At 44.8% G+C, this 18976-nt stretch overlaps 1 protein-coding gene across 2 annotated transcripts in view; it reads left to right on the forward strand.

The window, feature by feature from the left end:
• The first annotated feature begins 5950 nt into the window (after positions 1 to 5950).
• Positions 5951 to 18976, forward strand: part of SYAP1 (synapse associated protein 1) — a 28267-nt gene continuing 15241 nt past the window's right edge. Inside the window, exons 1-3 of one of the 2 annotated variants that reach the window (XM_064278044.1) lie at positions 5951 to 6292; positions 16749 to 16867; positions 18048 to 18114. In XM_064278044.1, the coding sequence (XP_064134114.1) occupies positions 6097 to 6292; positions 16749 to 16867; positions 18048 to 18114 (382 nt within the window). In that variant the 5' untranslated portion in view covers positions 5951 to 6096. The remainder of the gene's footprint in view (positions 6293 to 16748; positions 16868 to 18047; positions 18115 to 18976) is intronic. The other variant, XM_003415969.4, reaches the window with a different exon arrangement.

Consider the following 18976-nt stretch of genomic DNA (forward strand, 5'->3'; position numbering starts at 1 on the left):
CAGTGTAGAGAAAGAGAAAGAGGACTGGAAATCACCAATGATATGTAAAAAGGGAATTTGTTTAAAAAATGTCTGCCAGTAAGGCCACTGATCTGAATTGTTCTTTATCTGTACTTGCTTCCCAGCTATCTCAAAGAAAGGTGTTGCCCTTCTCTCCTCAGAGCTAAGCCCTACCTAGAAGGAGAACTAGCAAATGCAATAGGAGCAGAAGCGGTTGCAAACAAGAAGGGAAAGAAGCAGGAGAGGATCGTTTTTTTTTTTCAGAAAGCCAGGTGCTCCTGAGCTGTCTGCCAGGTGCCTCAGAGAACACAGGGAAGTAAAGACTGAAAAGTACACTTCCAATTTAGGGAGAGCAACCAGCGTCTTCACGGGAACTCTTTTTCAGCAGTGCAGTGGGGTCGGAAACCATATCGCTCATGGATCGAAGAGTAAGGAAAATTGAGATGGTAAGTCAAGACAGCCTTTTGCAAAGCCTGAAATGGAAAGAAGCAGTGGAAAAATGATAAAAACCAAAAACCCGACTCAAAGAGACCCTATAGGACAGAGTAGAACTGCCCCATGGGGTTTCCAAAGAGTGCCTGGTGGATTCGAACTGCCAGCCTTCCAGTTAACAGCCGTTGCATTTAACCACTACGCCACCAGGGTTTCCAGAAAAATGATAGGTAAGTAAATTTTAAGTATGTTTATGGGTTGAAGGGAAGGAGGGAGAAGTTAAAGATACAGGAGAGAAGATTAGAGTCCCAGGGAAGAGATATAGAGTGCAGATGGATAGAATTAGCTTTCAGCCAGAGGAGAAATGTCTCTTCCTTTGAGATTGGAGGGAAAGAGGTAAGGAAAGGTGAGAATACAGAAAATGTGTGCGTATAGGGATGGGAAGCTGAAAGAGTTTGGCCCAGAAAGAGGACTTCTGTTTTCTCTATCGTATAGCCAGGGCTATCTACAGAAAATAGAAGGTTTTGAAGTGAAATGGAAGGTTTAAGAAAGTGGTAAAAGTTTTGAATAACCAGTCTGAGACACTAGAGGGACAAGTTAGTCAAGTGTCACTAAAAAAAAAAAATTCAAACCAGTTGCCATCAAGTCAATTCTGACTCATGATGATCCCATGTGTTGCAGAGTAGGACTACACTTCATAGGGTTTTCAAGGCTATGACCTTTCAGAAGCTATGACCTTTCAGAAGCAGATCACCAGAACCTACCTCTGGGTAGGTTTCAGTCACCAACCTTTTGATTAGTAGTTGAGCACTTAACCATTTGTTCCACTCAGGGACTTCACTGAAGACCTAGTGAAGTTTAAGAACCATAATTGTGTAGTGATGTTCAGCTATAATTTTGCAAGATATATAGAATAAAACCAAAAAACCAAACCCATTGCCGTTGAGTTGATTCCAACTCATAGGGACCCTGTAAGACAGAGTAGAACTACCACATAGAGTTTCCAAGGAGCGCCTGGTAGATTTGAACTACTGATCTTTTGGTTAGCAGCTGTAGCACTTAACCACTACACCACCAGGGTTTCCAAATATATATATATAGATAAATATAGATAAAAAAATATAGATACTTATGATAAAAGCAGAGATTGCTGGTTGGGTACAGAAGAAGGACAAGACGGGGAGGGAGTTGAGGGTGCTAAAAGAGTGAGATTGTAGTAATGGAATAGGGGTCTAGTGTGTAGAGGAAAGGAACTGAACCCAGCAAGGAGCTAAGAGATGGGGAAAAAAGAAAAGAGAAGGATCAAAAGACTGGAGGCTCAAAGGAAGAATGAAGAACACCAAGGACACAAGGTAATTATGAGCCCAAGAAACAGAAAGGACCACATAAACCAGAGACTACATTAGCCTGAGACCAGAAGAACTAGATGGTGCCCGGCCACAACCGATGACTGCCCTGACAGGAAACACAACAGAGAACCTCTGAGGGAGCAGGAGAGCAGTGGGATGCAGACCCCAAATTCTCATAAAAAGACCAGACTTAATGGTCAGACTGGGACTAGAAGGACCCCAGAAGTCATAGTGCCCAGACCTTCTGTGAGCCCAAGACAGGAACCATTCCCAAAGCCAACTCTTCAGACCGGGATTGGACTGGACTATGGGATGGAAAATAATACTGATGAAGAATGAGCTGCTTGGATCAAGTAGACACATGAAACTATGTTGGCATCTCCTATCTGGAGGGGAGATGAGAGGGCAAAGGGGGCCAGAAGCTGGCCGAGTGGACAAGAGAAGAGAGAGTGGAGGGAGGGAGTGTGCTGTCTCATTGGGGGGAGAGCAATTAGGAGTGTAAATCAGGATGTATATAAGTTTTTGTATGAGAAACTGACATGATTTGTAAACTTTCACTTAAGGCACATTAAAAATTATTAAAAAAAAAAAAAAAGACTGGAGGCTCAATTCAAAGAGGGCCTATGAGAATGGGAGAACTGGTACGCTGTCACCAGAGAGTGTGATGTGGGAGTCAAAGACTTCAAAGGGGAAGCAGTTAGAGGAGATGATAAGATGTAGGGTATGACCACTCATACGGAATAAAAAGTGAGATGGCGATCACTGGAATTGGATCTAGCACTTACAAGGCGAGTGTATTGGGCATTGAGGGCCGCATGAAGGAGGTGGGAGTTGAGGAGTAAATTGAGGCCCAGGACCCAAATCTTCAGTGAATGTAGGAAGTAACCCTGGAGCTAACAGATGAAGACAACAGAGAAGGATAAAGAGTTATATGTTGTTGTTAGTTGCTGTCAAGTCGATTCCAACTCATGGTGACCCCATGTGTGCACAGTAGAACTGGGCTTTATAGGGTTTTCAAGGCTGTGACCTTTCGGAAGCAGATCACCAGGCCTGTCTTCCTAGGCACCTCTGGATGGGTTCAAACTGCCAACCTTTTGGCTAGTAGTTAAGTGCTTAACCATTTGCCCCACACAGCTGCCTAAAGAGTTGTATAGCAAAATTTGTTTCAAAACAAAAGGGAGACTTTCTCCTATGAAGGGTGAAAGAGATGTGTTGTGGAAGAGGCAGTAAGGGGCTAGGGATACTGATGTCAGCTTCTGAGAAAATGAGCACAGGCTTTACTCGGGGTCATCCTTAGGGATCCTCATTAAAAAAAAAAAGAACTCATTGCTGTAGAGTCCATTCTGACTCATAGCAACCCTATAAGACAGAGTAGAACTGTCCCATGGGGGGCCCCACGGAGTGACTGGTGGATCTGAACTGCCGACCTTTTGGTTAGCAGCCCAATGCTTAACCACTGCACCACCGGGGCTCCAGTGGAGACCCAGGTCTCCGTAAAGGCCGAAATAAGGAGGAAACACCTTGTGAAAAGGCTGGAGATACAGATAGATGGGTTTATCAATGAAGCAAGCCTTCTAGAGCACCCAGTGGAAAGGATGTTTGTGAAATAGGTGATCTCAACAGTAATACTTACTACCTGCCAGGTACACAAGGCTTTCCTTCCATATTTCAGTACTTTATTTCCAATTTACAACCAGGGCCGTTATACTCTTCTAATGAGGAACCCAAGGCTCAGAGATGGGAAGTGCCTTGTCCAAATGTACATGAGTTAATGTGAGTGCCAAAGCAAGGACTTCGGTCCAAAATGTCTGTCTCCAAAGCCAGACTTTTCTCCACAGGATATAGGGTTTCATCTAGTAATAGAATTCTCTTAATCTACAAGGCTAACGGATGAAAGATATTTTGTAAATAAAAAAATTTTTTTTTAAATACACAGGGATTATTATGATAACTATTGTATCATTAAAATGGAAAAAAAGAATAGAAAAACAAATTTAATAACAGGACGTGGAGTGGCTGAATTGTGTGGGATAAGGGTGTGTCCTCATTAAACAAGTAGTTATTCGTGGCCTATTATATACAAAAGGGGTCTCTGTGTGGCGCAAATGCTTAAGCGTTCAACTACTAGCTGAAAGGTTGCTGGTTTGAACCCACCAAGAGGCACCTCGAAAGAAAGGCCTCGTGATCTGCTTCTAAAAGGGCACAGCCTTGAAAATTCTGTGGAGCAGTTCTACTCTGCACACATGGAGTCCCCATGAGTCATAATCGACTCAGTGACAACGAACAATAGCAACTGTAGTCAAAGCATTGTGCTGGACCCTCAAGAGGATCAAAAAGAAATGAAACGGAAGTCCCCCGTTAAGTTGATTACTTACATTCTTTTATTTTGATGAATTTTACCCTTCAGAACAGTTGTAAAGGTGTTTATCCCCTGGGATGCACAGTGTTCACTGTGCTTTTAGGTGCTTTGGCAGATAAAGCGGAAACCCCGGTGGCGTGGTGGTTAAGTGCTACGGCTGCTACCCAAGAGGTCAGCAGCTTGAATCCGCCAGGCGCTCCTTGGAAACTCAAGGGGCAGTTCTACTCTGTCCTGTAGGGTCGCTATGAGTCAGAATCGACTCGACAGCAGTGGGTTTGGGTTTTTTTTTTGGTTTGGCAGATAAAGCAGAAGTAAGGCCGAATGGGATGGGCTCCACCTCTTCTGTAGGAACGGGCCAGCACCGTATTCCTCCTGCAGGTGAGAAAGCTTGAAAGTCCAAAAGGACAAGTAACAAGTCAACATTATTCACCTGGGAGATAGTGGCGTTAGAACCCCCATCGTAGGCTTCTGACTCAAATTCAGGGCTCTTTCCAATCATACTTGGGATATTTTGTTTTCCTCACACAGGCCACTGGAGCTTTCCCTCTTTTTGTCAACTGCTGTTGAGTTGGCTCCAGCTAATGGTGACTTCATGCACAGTGGAATCAAACACTGCTGGTCCTGTGCCATCCCTATGAGAGGTTTCGGATTGGACCATTGTGATCCACAGGGTTTTTGTTGGCTGATTTTCAGAAGTAGACCAATAGGCCTTTCTTCCTAGTCCATCTTAGTCTGGAAGTTCCACTGAAACCCTGTTGAACATCACAGCAATAAGCAAGCCTCCACTGACAGAAGTGGCGGCTGTGCATGAGACGCCTTGACCAGGAATCAAATGCGGGTCTTCTGCATAGAAGGCAAGAATTCAACCACTGAACCACTAATGCTTCTCAAAATGGTGGTGGTGGTGGTGGCAGAGGCTGGGCAAAGAATGAGGGGTGTCCTTCACCAACAGATTGCCAAAGACTGTACTTAGGAGATATGAACTCCGTGCTCTGAAGAGGTAGTTGTTTGCTTAGCCAGTTTTTTTTTGTTTATTCGTTTTCCATTTTATTATGGAAAAAGTTAAATATATAGAAAAGTAGACATGGTAATATAACTAACCAACTTCAACAGTTTTCAAATCATGGCCAGGCTTATTCATCTATATCATCACCCATTTCCCCTCATTCTGTATTAATTTGATGCAAATTCCAGACATTGTACCATTTCATTGGTAAATATTTCAGTATGACTCAGTAAAAGATAAGAACTTCTTTATACGTTGCCATGGGTTATGTCTCTTAAGTGATTTTTAATCTATAATTCCCCCTCCATCTTTCTCTGTTCTTTGCAATTTAACTGGAGAAACAAGGTCGTTTGTCCTGCGGTTTCTGGATTCTGCTGGCATCATTCCGTGCTGTCTTTTAACACTTTCCTCCGTCCGGTGTATTCCCTGTAAATTGGTAGTTGGACTTAGAGGCCTTGAGCCAGTTTTGACTGAGCTCAGGAGGAGGCTAAAGCGACCTGTTTTCGTGGGAGCCTGGCCCAGTCGGACCTGAACAGCCGAGGTTAAGTCTACAGCAAAGCTGCCTAGAAGTAATCATAAAAGGAGAGACTAAGTAGCGCTGTGGCAAAGGAACCGCCGTCCACACGCCTAGATCAAGGCTCAGGCACCTCCAAAACTGGGGAAACAGGCAGAACGGAGCCACCCAAGGAAAGCCATTGTCCACTTTTATGTGGACAATAAAGTTATCGAAATCGACGGCCGACGCGGGTGTGGCCTTCCGGCCGGAAGTGACACCCACGCAACCGACGGAGGAGTTGCCATAGAGGCACGGAGACGGATAGAGGGCCCACTCCTGGCTCGCTCCGACTTCCGGCCATCTCCTTGGAAGACGGGCTGGGGAGAAACCGGAGCAGACAGCACCTGCGGGGCTTTCCGGGGACCGGGACCGCGGCGGCGGCCCCGCGGGCGTGATGTTCCGGGGTCTGAGCAGCTGGTTTGGCCTGGAGCAGCCGGCGGCGGACGGCGCGCCGTCCGAGGGAGACAGGCAGCTGGAGGGAGACGCTCCACCCGAGCAGTGCTCTGAGGTGGTGGCGGAGTCAGTGAAGGAGAAGCCGCAGCAAGCGGGGGACCAGGAGCTCCTTCTCGACCAGGCCAAAGGCCTCGGCAGTGAGTCTCCCCCGGGGTCCTGGAACCCGACGCCCCTGGGGGACTGGCCGGACCAGCTAGAGGTTGAGGAGTAGGGGAAAGGAGAGGAAGGTGTGTGTCGGTCGGTCCTCGCCGGGACGGGTGGAATCGTTAAGGACTTGAAGGCCGAGGCTTTATCTAGCAGTCAAGCCTTGTTCTTGAAGTTCCTGGTGATATGTCAGTCTTTGCAAAGTTTGTAAACATTGGCAGAAGGACCGCAGTAAAGCGGTTTGGCCCGACGTCTGCAGGTTGAACAAGGAATCTTTTTTGTTCAATTCGCCAGCTTCCCCCTCTCCCCCCGCCCTCCGCTCCCTGGACGGGGAATATTGACAGGCTGGAGTTGGTTGTAAACGGTCTTTACTGTTAGGGAAGAATGTGCTGTCCGTCATGCTAATCTCTTTTTTAGGAGCAGGGAGACCTTTTCCCTTAAGGTGGGAACCAAAAATAAACCAAACCCACTGCCGTTCAGTTGATAGCGACTCTATAGGACAGGGTAGAACTGCCCCGTAGAGTTTCCAAGGCTGTAATCTTTACGAAAGATTACAACTCAGCGCTTAACCACTGCGCCACCAGGGCTACTTTAAGATGAAGGTGGAAAAACCGTTGCCATGGGAACGGAGCCGGTGCAACCGGTTAAGTGCTCAAGTACTAGCTTAAAGGTTGACGGTTTGAGCCCACCCAGAGGCCCCTGCGAAGACAGGCCTGGTGATCTGCTTCTGAAAGGCCACAGCCTTGAAAGCCCTGTGGAGCAGTTCTGTGTACACATGGGGTGTCCACGAGTCAGAATCAACTGGACTGGCAACTAACAACAACAGTGTATAGGTTGCAGTACTAGATGTTTTATGAACAGTTTCACATTTCACCTCTTAAACACCCCATTGAGTTGGGGGAATGGGCCCAGAATTAGTGGCCCAAAGTTATACTGAGAGTAAGTGGTAGAAGTTGAATTTGAATTTGGGTCTGTCTAATCTCAAAGCCTGTGCTCTTTTTGAGTTAGGAAGGGGAGGAAAGATAGTAGGCATGAAGAATAAACACATGCTGTCTATGAGTCAGCATCGACCCGACGGTAACGAGTTTGGTTTTTGGTAGTGATTCTGTTTCTGGAGAGATCTTCCCAGGCGTAAGTAGTCAAAGAAAGTGTCTTTTAGGAGATGGACCCTAACTCAGACAGCATTACAAGCACCCCTGTGGTAAAGACAGATCTTAAATTTAGCGTGGTTTTTTAAGAATCTGCTAAAAGGCAAGAGAGGCGGAGAGGGTGAGCCTGGGAGTGTAGAAACACACATTTGAAATAGAAAGGCCCTCCTAACATTCAGAAAGCTTCCTGTGGGGTGGAGGGATCAGGAAGACAGATGTAATCTCACGTAATGACAGTACATAATCTCAGCCCAAGGGCCCCAAGTAGTGCACAGAGAAGTAAAAACTTACCACTGTGCAGTGAAATCACCACAGAGGGAATGACTATTTCTAGTGCAGAAAATTGGGAAGGGAGGAGTTTGGAATATTCAGGAGATGGTGGTGGTAGTGTTAGTTGCTGTCCAGTTGATTCTGACTCCTGGCGACCCTGTGTGTGTAGAGTAGAACTGCTCCATGGGCTTTTCAAGGCTGTCATCTTTCAGAAGCAGATTGCCAGGCCTGTCTTCCAAGGTGCCTCTGGGCGAGTTCAAACCATCAACCTTGCGACCAGTGGTCTTCAACCTTTCAACTAGTAGTCGAGCGCTTACCCATTTGTGCCACACAGGAACTCCTTAGAAGATGGTAAGGAGATAAACTTGACTGGAGCAGAGAGGCTAGGTTAGCTGGTGAGGATAAATAAAAGTGGGACCAAGCTAGGAAATGCAGGGTGTGGGTGTTTATTCCTTTTCATGGAAAATAGCCTTTTTCAGTTATCGCCAGGAGCTTCTTAAAACTTGTTAGTTGCTGTCAAGTTGGTTCCCATTCATGGCTACCCTGTGTATAATAGAACAAAACATGGTTCCATTGTCTTGATTATCTAGTGCTGCTGTAACAGAAATACCACAAGTGGATGGCTTTAACAAAGAGAAATTTATTCTCTCACAGTCTAGTAGGCTACAAGTCCAAATTCAGGGTCCCAGCTCCAGGGGAAGGCTTTCTCTGTTGGCTCTGGAGGAAGGTCCGTGTCATCAGTTTTCTCTGGGTCTCGGAGCTTCTCTGCACAGGAACCTCAGGTCCAAAGGACACATTCTGCTCCCGGCACTGCTTTCTTGGTGGTATGAGGTCCCCATGTCTCTCTGCTCGCTTCTCTCTTTTCTATCTTAAAAGAGATTGGCTTAAGACACTATCTAATCTTGCAGACCTCATCAATGCAGCTGCCACTAATCCATCTCATTACATCATAGTGACAGGATTTATAACACATAGAGAAATCACATCAGATGACAAAATGGTGGGCAAGCATATAATACTGGGAATCATGACCCCGCCAAGTAGACAGACATTTTTGGGGGACACGGTTTAATCCATGACATTCTGCCCTTTGGCTCCCCAAAAATCACATCCTTGTAACATGCAAAACATATTCACCACGTCATATCATAGCAAAAGTCCTAACTCCAAGTCCAAAATCCAAAAATTCCTCTTCATCTGTGAAATGTAGAATACAAGTTACTTGCTTCCAAGGGTCCAACAGCAGAACAGGCACAAGCTAGACATTTCCATCACAAACGGGAGAAATTGGAGGGAAAGAAGGCATAACAGGCACCAAGCAAGTCAGCAAAACACATTACAGTAGCCCTCAAAGGCTTTGAAAATAATCCTCAGTTCTCTGAGACCATTTACACAATAGCCCTGCCCTCCAGACTTTAGGTATTGGCCGCACTCTCCGGATTCTGAGTGGAGGCCCCTCAGCCCTGGGCTTCAGCTCCGCCTTCCAGGCCCACTGGGATGGCAACTCTGCTCCCTTGGCTTTAGGCGCACCGTTCTCCTAGTCCATCTGAGTGGCAGCTCCACCCTCAGAAACACCAGAGGTCCTGGCCATACCTTTAGAGAGACTGAGGCAGCTCGGCTTCCTGTGTTCCTTGTCTCTTCAGCATCTGCTTCCTGGTTTCTTGGCCTCTTGGCCCTCAGGCCTCAGGCCTGCATCTGCCCGCTGGGGCAAGTGTTCCAAAGATCTGTAGCTCACCGATAAGTGCCTGGAGGCACCCCACTCCACTAGTAAACTTCGGCTGGAAGGCATTCAGCTCTGTTGCTCTGTGGGTCGGGAAGCCTAGCTCCACCAATAAGTGCCCGGAGGCACTCCACTCTGCCAGGAACCTCCTGCGCAAAGGCAGTCAGCTCTCCCGCTTCCTGGGCTGGCTCCAGCACTGTGACATGCTGGTCTCCTGGTTCTGCTGCTGCTAGTCCTCTGCTGTGGCCGGTCCTGTGCTGCTGCCAGTTCTCTGGTGGTGGTTCTCACCATCTGCGCCATCTCTGGTGTTAATAGTTCTCACTTCCTTTTGAGTCCTCTATCCATTCACAGTTTCAAAACTGCTTCCACATTTTAGGTATCTGTTAGAGCAGCACCCCACTCTCTCGGTACAAAATTCTGTCTTGGTTATCTAGTGCTGCTGTAACAGAAATAACAGAAGTGGATGGCTTTAACAAAGAGAAATTTATTTCCTCACAGTCTAGTAGACTAGAAGTCCAAATTCAGGGCATCAGCTCCAGGGGAAGGCTTTCTGTGTGGGCTCTAGAGGAAGGTCTGTGTCATCAGTCTTCCCTTGGTCTAGGAGCTTCTCTGTCCAAAGGACACACCCTGCTCCTAGCACTGCTTTCTTGGTGGTATGAGGTCCCCATGTCTCTCTGCTGGCTTCTCTTTTACATCTCAAAAAAGATCAGCTTAAGACACTGTCTAATCTTGTAGGTCTCATTAATATAACTGTCATTAATCCATCTTATTACATCATAGTGATAGGATTTACAACACATAGGGAAATTACATCAGATGACAAACTAGTAGACAGTCATACAATACTGGGGATTATGACCCAGCCAAGTTGACAGACATTTTGGGAGGACACAATCCAATCCATGACACCCATCCTGCGTCATCCTCACAGTGGTTGGTATGCTGGAGTCCATTGTTGCAGCCACTGTGTATTTTGAGTGCATTCCAACCTAGGGGGCTCATCCTCCAACACTATTATCAGACAGTATTCTATTGTGAGCCATAGGGTTTTCGTTGGCTAAGTTTCAAAAGTAGATCACCAGGCCTTTCTTCCTAGTCTGTCTTAGTGTGGAAGCTTCTCTGAAACCTGTTCACCTCGGTGACCCTGCTGGCATTTGAAATACCAATGGCATAGCGTCCAGCATCATAGCAACATACAAGCCACCACAATACGACAGACTGATAGATGGGTGGTGGTCTTAAAAAGCTTACCAAAAAAAAAAAAACCTGTGGGCATCAAGTCGGTTATGACTCATAGCTACCCTATATGACAGAGTAGAACTGCCCCATAGGGTTGCCAAGGCTGTGATCTTCACAGAAATAGACTGCCACCTCTTTCTCCTGTGGAGCAGCTGATGGGTTCCAATTGCTGACATTTGGTTTGCAGCTGAGCGCTTAACCACTGCGCTACCAGGACGCCTTTCTTAAAACTTAGTGAGAGCTTTATTGTCACCTTGAAACCTCATGCTTGGAGGACTTAGGAAAGGCCTCTGCATATTTTTTAATAAATGTGCTTTCGATACGGATATCTGCTCTGGAGCTAACGCACTTGTGTCTTTCTAGAATGCTGCCATCTCTGTCTTTCCTCACCAGACTCTCTTCTGATATTTGGAGCGGCTAGGGTTAGGGAGAAGCCCGTTCCAGCCACCTCCCACACACACACACATTGCGGACTTCCAAGTATCAGAATACAGGAGGGCGCTTTGGTTTCTGAAGTGTATGTGATTTTAGACAGACCTAACGGGTCTGGTTTACACACAGACTTTCAGAGAGACAAGAGAGATGATCAGGTATTTTTTAATTCTACCTACTGATCCTAAGACGTATATTATCTTCAAAAAGACTGATCTATGTTTTGAAAGCTGAAATTAAACATCTCTGAGCCTGACTCCCACTGAGTAGATTAGTTTTCTTAGTCTTTTAAAATCTACGTGGAATTTCCTGGGAGCCCCATCTGTTCTGCAAACATTTGCGAGTACCTACCTTCAAGATTGGACCCTAAATACTTCCTGGTCTCTGGTCACCAATTTATAAATTTGGGCCACTAATCACATAACAGTGGTGCACACCCAGGACTGCATTCCATTCCATCACCCAAAAACTAACCCTTCTGATCCTTGGCCCTCCCTCCTGAGAAACGTATGATCTCCTATGATCACCTCCTTCAGAAGGAGGAACAGTTTATAGCGGACTCATTTAAGATCTCCTCCTTACCTGAAGGGCCCCCATCCCAAAGTAACTTTTCTTACTCAGCACAAAATAGTTGGTTTTTGTATTTGTTAAAGTTGGCCAAATTAGAGTTGTATTTTTCCTCTTTCTTTAAAAAATACCTGTACCTCTGAGAGTGTTAAATATCTGAGTCATTCACACAGTTTAAAATAGTGGGAGGGTGGCCAAAGGTGAGCTGCTTTGGCTCTTTCAAAAATGTTCCTAAAACCAGTCCATGCCCAGGAATGGATTAAGGGCCGCCTATTCTTTCTTCTCCTTTGAAGAGTGTTGGGAGTATTGCAGGAGAACTATGTTAATTGGGCCAACCTCCTTTTTTTTCTGTGAAGAAAGTGCATTTCAAGTTGCAGGTGCCTACCTGCAAACTAAGGGGGCTCCGAATGTGAGTTTGTACCTGGGAAAGTGTGTATGTGCTTTGAAGTGGAAGTATTCAATTGGGTTCTGATGACAAACCCAGGTTTCCTATGAGCAAGGCAATGTGAATAGTCAAGAGCTTGGATCCCATGGCTCATGAGCAATACTTAAAAGAGCTGGGGATTATAACTTGAAGAGACTTAAGGACATTGCTCAGAATTCTAAAAGGTTTTTTTTTTAATAGGAAGTCGTTTTATGTTAGTTACAAGAACAGATCAAAGGCAAAGAGTTAGCAGTGAAGAGAACTTTCTAATTAGAGACGGCTAATATAGTAATAACTGGCTATCCATCAAAGTCCTGTCCTTCTCATCCCTGGAAGTGGGGCTATCTGGATACTGACATGAGACAGTATGGGGTGGGGTATGAGCTGGGGATTTAGGGACACATATTCTGTGTTGTGATGTTGTGATTCTGTGTTTGGGTTCCCAGTACTTAACGATGCTGTCTGTATTGTTACGTCATTTGCAAATTACAGAAAATTTGGCTGCAAATTACTGAAAATTTGGCTACAAATTACAGAAAATCCAATGAACATAGGCATAACGAGAGAGCCTTATTACTTATGTGTCAGGGGTCCCCCAGACCACCTCCAGTTCCGATGATTCACTAGGAGGACTCCCAGGACTCAGCATATAGTTGTACTCATGGCTGGGATTTATCACAGTGAAAGGAGACAGAATACAATCAGCAAAGGGGAAAGGTGCATGGGGCAAAGTCTGGGGGAAACCAGGCGCGAGCTTCCAGGGTCCTCTCCTGCGCAGTCATGTAGGACACACCTAATTTTCCCAGCAACGAGTTGTGACAACCTGTGTGAAATGTTATCTGCCAGGGAAGCTCATTACGGACTCAGTGCCCAGGGGGTGCTGGTCAAACAGGTACCCTCTGCATAGCCCATACCAAATTTCAGACTCTCAGAAGGGAAGCAGCTGTTCCCCATAAAACATGTTGTTTTCACAAACAGTTCGGATACAATGAGCCACTCTTATCTCTCAAAAATGGGAACCCTCCCAAAATCTAAGTTCCCAGATACCAGCCAAGGACTAGCCTAGGGCCAGCCTGGCAAGCAGACCTTTCCAAGGAGAGCAAGCTCAGGCCTGCTGTGTTAACTCTTTTCTGCACAGTTTACAAGAAATCTGGGGATGGGAGATTCTGGGGTTGGTTCCTCAGCTCAAAGATGTCATCAAGGAATCGCCTCCCCATGCTTCCCTCCTCAGCTGGTCCCTCAGGCTCACAAGACAGCAACCAAAGCAGAAAGGGAGAAAGGGGGCTCTGTCTTCCTACAGCTCCCTTTGTATTAGGAGAGAAAATGAGTCCCAGATACCACCTTGCAGGCTTCCCCTTACATCTTAGCCAGAGCTGTGCTGCCTGGCTTTTCTAAGCTTCAGAGGGCTCCAGGAAAGCAAGTACCTGGCAGAGGATCCTGGCCAAGGGGGTACTGTTACCTTGGTTGGTGTGGACTTATCATGATTCATTCTCTAGGGCTGGTCTCATTGGCAGCCAAACAGTTGGGGTGGTTTTGGCAAGAAGGAAGGATATAGGCTATTGGGTAGGTAGTCAACAGGTTTTGCCACTGTCATCATCATATAGGACAAATGATTTATCCTCTCTGAGCCTCAGCGTCCTTATCTGTAAACTGGGCAGATTACCGTTTCCCCTCACCCCTGCAGATGATAATGTGACCGCGTAAATAACACGCCCACGCATATAACACGCATAGCACGCTTAGGAAAATAACATGTGAGGGGGTTGCACAGTTGGCAAAAATGTGTATTACACGTGTTATTTGAGTGAAAGTATAGTATACCTACCCTTCTTCCCTGGAAGCTTGTGACAATAAATTGACATAATGAAAGTAAAGATAAAATAACTACTTGAAATGTTAGCTAAGTCGTAATCATTCTCAAAGAATTTTAATTTGACTTCTTCTTTGGTTACGACATCATTTTAGACCCTCTCTTTGTTCCCGAGTTCCTGAAGTGGACATTGTACTCTCATTACTTCTGGTTAACTCTTATCGAATGTTTTCTTAGTCTCAATTTTTCCTAAGCACTTAGCAAACTGTCTGTAACTTGGTGTTAGATAGCTCTTTGAGAAACTAATAAGGAGCTTCTTGTCTTTATCTGCTTCTTGCCTGGAGGCTTGTGGTTCTCTCCCACTGGCCTCAGAATCTAGGCCTCTCTCCAGCTGCTCTTGGGAGACAGCTCTCCCTCCCTTCTCTGAGTGCCTCCTCCTGTGTTTAATGAGTAATCTTCTTCCTCCTGTTGTCTTTGACTCTTTTATTTTCTTCCTCAGAAATGGACAGTCCCTGAGGGCTAAAACTGTGCTTTCTTTAATGTTCTATGGGTTCAGTGTACTCCACCCACACAGTATTGATAATCTAGTTGGCACTCGAGATTGTTATGATAAAATACTAGTTTTAAATAACCGTCCTCCCTCAGAATAAAAAAGACCAATTCAAAATGTATCCCTGAGAAAAATCTCAACAAAAAGAACCCGATACTATTAGAACTTCAGATTTCTTTGTCTACCTACAAAGAATGTTTTTATGAAGAAGTATTGTGGTTGTCTACCAATTTTATCACATCACTCTGGGTAAACAGACTAGTCATAACACGAGATATAAGTGATCTCCCTAAAGCTCCACACATATTATGTCACTCCCCGTTCATCCACTCAGCAAGTACTTATTGCTCACCCACTGGGGAGACAGTGTGGACCGGACAGTCCCCATCCCTGACCTGATGGGGCTTGGGATGGGCCTGCAGTCTAGCCAAAAAGACAAGCATTAACCAAGTAATCGACAGAGTGTTGTGAGTATTGATGAGGGGCTGAGCAAATGCCTCGCAGGGACCCTACTCCAGCCAGGGAGCCACGGAATCTTTCCCCAAGGAAATGATGTGTAAGCGGGGGCCCGAAAGCTGTGTAAAAGTTAGCCAGACAGTGAGGGCAGAGAAACTGAGGGGATAACATATTTGAGGCCCCTTCAGAGGTACTAAAACAATTTCTGTGTGGTCATACGAATGTAGAATGGGGCTAGGGGGTGACAAGAGTGGGGCCAGAGGATAGATAAGTAGCGTCCTGTGGTATAGGCACAATGGGATGTTGGTGTGGTTGACAGAAGCCAGCAGACATTAGTGGAGAAGGCAGACTTTATTTAATGGTAAAGGATATAGAAAGTTGGCAACACGGTCATTCAGATTTGGAGATAATGCTATAAAGTACCAAATTTCTGTACAAGTTACCTGATTCCCTGGAAGTGATACCACCAATACAGTAAGGACTTAATCAGGTGGCAAAGCTCCCTTTGCCATCCTTGCCTGACCGTTGTGAATGTACATGTCTGCTCCTCAAAGGTGGACGTCACAGCTGTAAAACGTCCCTTACTGTGAGGGGAGGAGAGTCACAGGTGAGTTGTACGGGAGCATTCCCCAGCGTCAGGACCTGCCCTAGGCCTCTTCCTGCAGGCCAGGTTCTGTAAGGTGTGTGGACTTTGAAGTACCATGTGACTGCTGATTGGCCTTCATAGAATGCAATAGAGCCCTGGTATTTAGGGCACTTCAGGTCTTCAGGGAAGTTTATTTCATGTTTTGGTTCTGTTATGTAAAAATGAAAGTTTGTGTGTTCCAGTTTTAATCTTGTCCCACATACTTGTCTGTCATTATTAGCTAAGAAGGATTTATGGGGACAGTGGTGGTGCAGTGGTAGAATTCTTGCCTTCCATATGGGAGACCCAGGTTTGATTCCTGGCCAATGAACCTCCAGCACTGCCACCACTCATCTGTCAGAGGAGGTTTGCATGTTGCTGTGATGCTGGATGGGTTTCAGAGGAGCTTCCAGACTAAGAAAGACTAGGAAGAAAGGCCTGGCAATCTACTTCCAAAAAATCAGCCATTGAAAAAACCCTGTTGATCACAAGTTCCAATCCCGTTGTGCGTGGGGTCGCCATGAATCAGGGGCTGCCTCGACGACAGCTAACAAAGAAAGATTTCTAAATAAGTGTTTATGTTAGGGCTTGCCGAGATTCCTATTTATTAAAAATTCCTCCAGATTTATCATGGGGTGGGTTAATCTGGGGGAAAAAACCGCATTGCCATTGAGTCGATTCCGACTCCTAGCAACCCTATAGGACAGAGTAGAACTGCCCCAAGGAGCAACTGGTGAATTTGAGCTGCCAGCCTTTTTGGTTAGCAGCCAAGCTCTTAACCACTGCGCCACCAGAGTTCCAATCTGGGACATGAGGTACGTTTTTTTCTTTGAATAGGAAAGAAGAACGAGGAGAAAGCAAAGATGGGATACATGGAGGCTAGAAAGGAAGGAATGTGTAAAGGAGCCTTGATCTGAATTGTACAATGGGGGAATTATTTACTGAGATCTGTTAGAACTGGGCAAGAAAAATTTCAAACAGCTGCTAGGGAGAGTTGGCTATCTGTCTTTGAGAGAGATGAATTCAGTGGACGGCCAAGCTACCTAGAAAGTGGAATACTGCCAGTGGGCCTCATCCCTTGTGTCTAATTTGCAAGGAACTTACGCTACAGTTTTAGATTCTTAAAAGATTTCTAGAAGGGAAAAATCCCAAATGCAGTAACTGTTATACTTGAACAGAAACATAGACTCTTTTTGTTTTCTTTGCAGACTATCTATTTAACTTTGCAACTGAGGCTACGAAAAAGATAACTGAATCAGCGGCCAAAACAGCCCAAACGATAAAGAAATCAGTAGAAGAAGGAAAAATAGATGACCTCATTGATAAGGTACGTTTCAGTACCTTGTGGAAGTCGACATTTATGCAATTCATTAACTGCTAATGTCCCTTCTCCTTATGAGCTTTATTATTAACCCAAGTACAAAGAATATTAATTGTTGAGATTCTTAGTTTTTTTCTCTTTTTGTGTAACAGGTGGCAATGATCTAAATTACCTGATTTAAATAACTTTGGTTTTCCCTGAATGTGTTCTAAAATACATTGATACTTTTGAGTTAAACTTTTCATATTGTGACTTTAATTTTAAAATATAACTATTTCAGAATATATTTATGCCTTCGTATCAAGGTTAAGTGTTTCAATTCATAACCCATTAAGAAAAACCCTGTTAAGACTCTAAGGAGTGAGTTCATTTGTTGCAGTGGGGCGGGTGGGCCTAGGGAATTTCATTTATGTTCATAATTACCTAGACTTCAATTGAACCCTAGATATATTGTTATTTAGATATTTTTGTTGTGTGTACTATTTGTAAGCATGAGGTTTGACCTGTCCTTTATTGTTCTGCTAACCAAAAGATTGGCAGTTCAAATCCACCAGTTGCTCCTTGGAAACCCTTTGGGGCAGTTCTACTCTGTCCTGTAAGGTCACTATGAGTCACAGTTGACTCGATGGCAACAGATTTGGTTTTTTGGAGTTTTAGTATTTTATGGAATAATGCAAAAATTAAATTTTAAAGAGTGAGCTTCTTGGATCAAGTAGACATATGAAACTATGTTGGCATCTCCTATCTGGAGGGGACATGAGAGGGCAGAGGGGGTCAGAAGCTGGTTGAATGGACACAATAAGAGAGAATGGAGGGAAGGAGTATGCTGTCTCATTAGGGGGAGAGCAATTAGGAGGATATAGCAAAGTGTATATAAATTTTTATATGAGAGACTGACTTGATTTGTAAACTTTCACTTAAAGCACAATAAAAAAAACTTTAAAAAGCAAAAAAAAATTAAATTTTAAGTCATTTTGTTTTTGCATTTGAAAAGATAATCCTTCATATGCTTAAAATTCAAAAACGTCCAAGACTCCCTCTTACTGGAGAAATGGAGAAGTATCACTTTTTTAGCCTTATGATTTAATGAGTAAAATGCCTCTAATAGACTTCTGAAATCTTAAATTTCTTATCTAATAGTAAACTTTTCAAAGTAATTTCATTCTTGATGTGTTTTTCTTAACAGACAATTATAGGAGATTTCCAAAAGGAACAGAAAAAATTTGTCCAGGAGCAACATACGAAAAAGTCAGGTATGGTATAGGTTTGTGTTATGTGACTTATTTAATCTGCCAGATTTTATTGTGTACCTTCTACATGCCAGGCACCACACTAAGGCTCTGAGAGTACAAAAATATGTAAGAAACGGCCCCCATCTCTTGGGCAGCACATAGACTGGTCAGGGAGACAAACCCATAAGCCTTTGCAGTTCAAAGGAAGGGAGTAAATCGTTCCTGCAACTGGGGTCAGCCAGTGCTGGCCCCTCTGGGGAGCTGGTTCTGAAAGAGCAGGAGTAAGCTTTCATTTCTCATGCTACATGGAACGTGTGCCACACAGTGGATGATACTTACATATTAGCACTTAGCAAATGTTGGCTCCCTCCCCATTTTCTTCAGGAGAGCCTTCTAGGGGAGTGACCAATGCTGGCAGTGACAGGGCCATGACAAATCATGGGGTGTTCAGGAAACTTACTCAATACATTTACTTACTGACAAATATGCCTGTTTTAAATGCTTGCAGCTATAAGGCCTCAAAGTGCCTGATTTTACTGTTCGGTGGTGCTCAAATGCAAAACTCAGCATCATGTCTTTGAATTCGGCAAAAGTCACATAAAATAATGCAATGAGTTTGAGCTGTGCCATGAGCTACGGTTAGTCTTGTGGTGAGTTACCATCAGCCATCAGGCATTGTTTTACCGAAGTACACTCAACAGTGCGAAGCAGCTCCTTGGGACAAATAGACTGTATTTGAGTTAGCGTGACTTAGTGATTGATTGGAAGCAGAAAAATTGATCCTGGCTTGGGGACTTGGTGTAGGAACCGCTGTCTCTGAGATAGGAACTGTTGCGGGCGGGGGGTGATGTGAAGGTTTGGAGGCGATTTCGGTTTTGAGGTG

This window comes from Loxodonta africana, chromosome X, assembly GCF_030014295.1.
Source record: "Loxodonta africana isolate mLoxAfr1 chromosome X, mLoxAfr1.hap2, whole genome shotgun sequence".
Taxonomy (NCBI): Eukaryota; Metazoa; Chordata; class Mammalia; order Proboscidea; family Elephantidae; genus Loxodonta; species Loxodonta africana.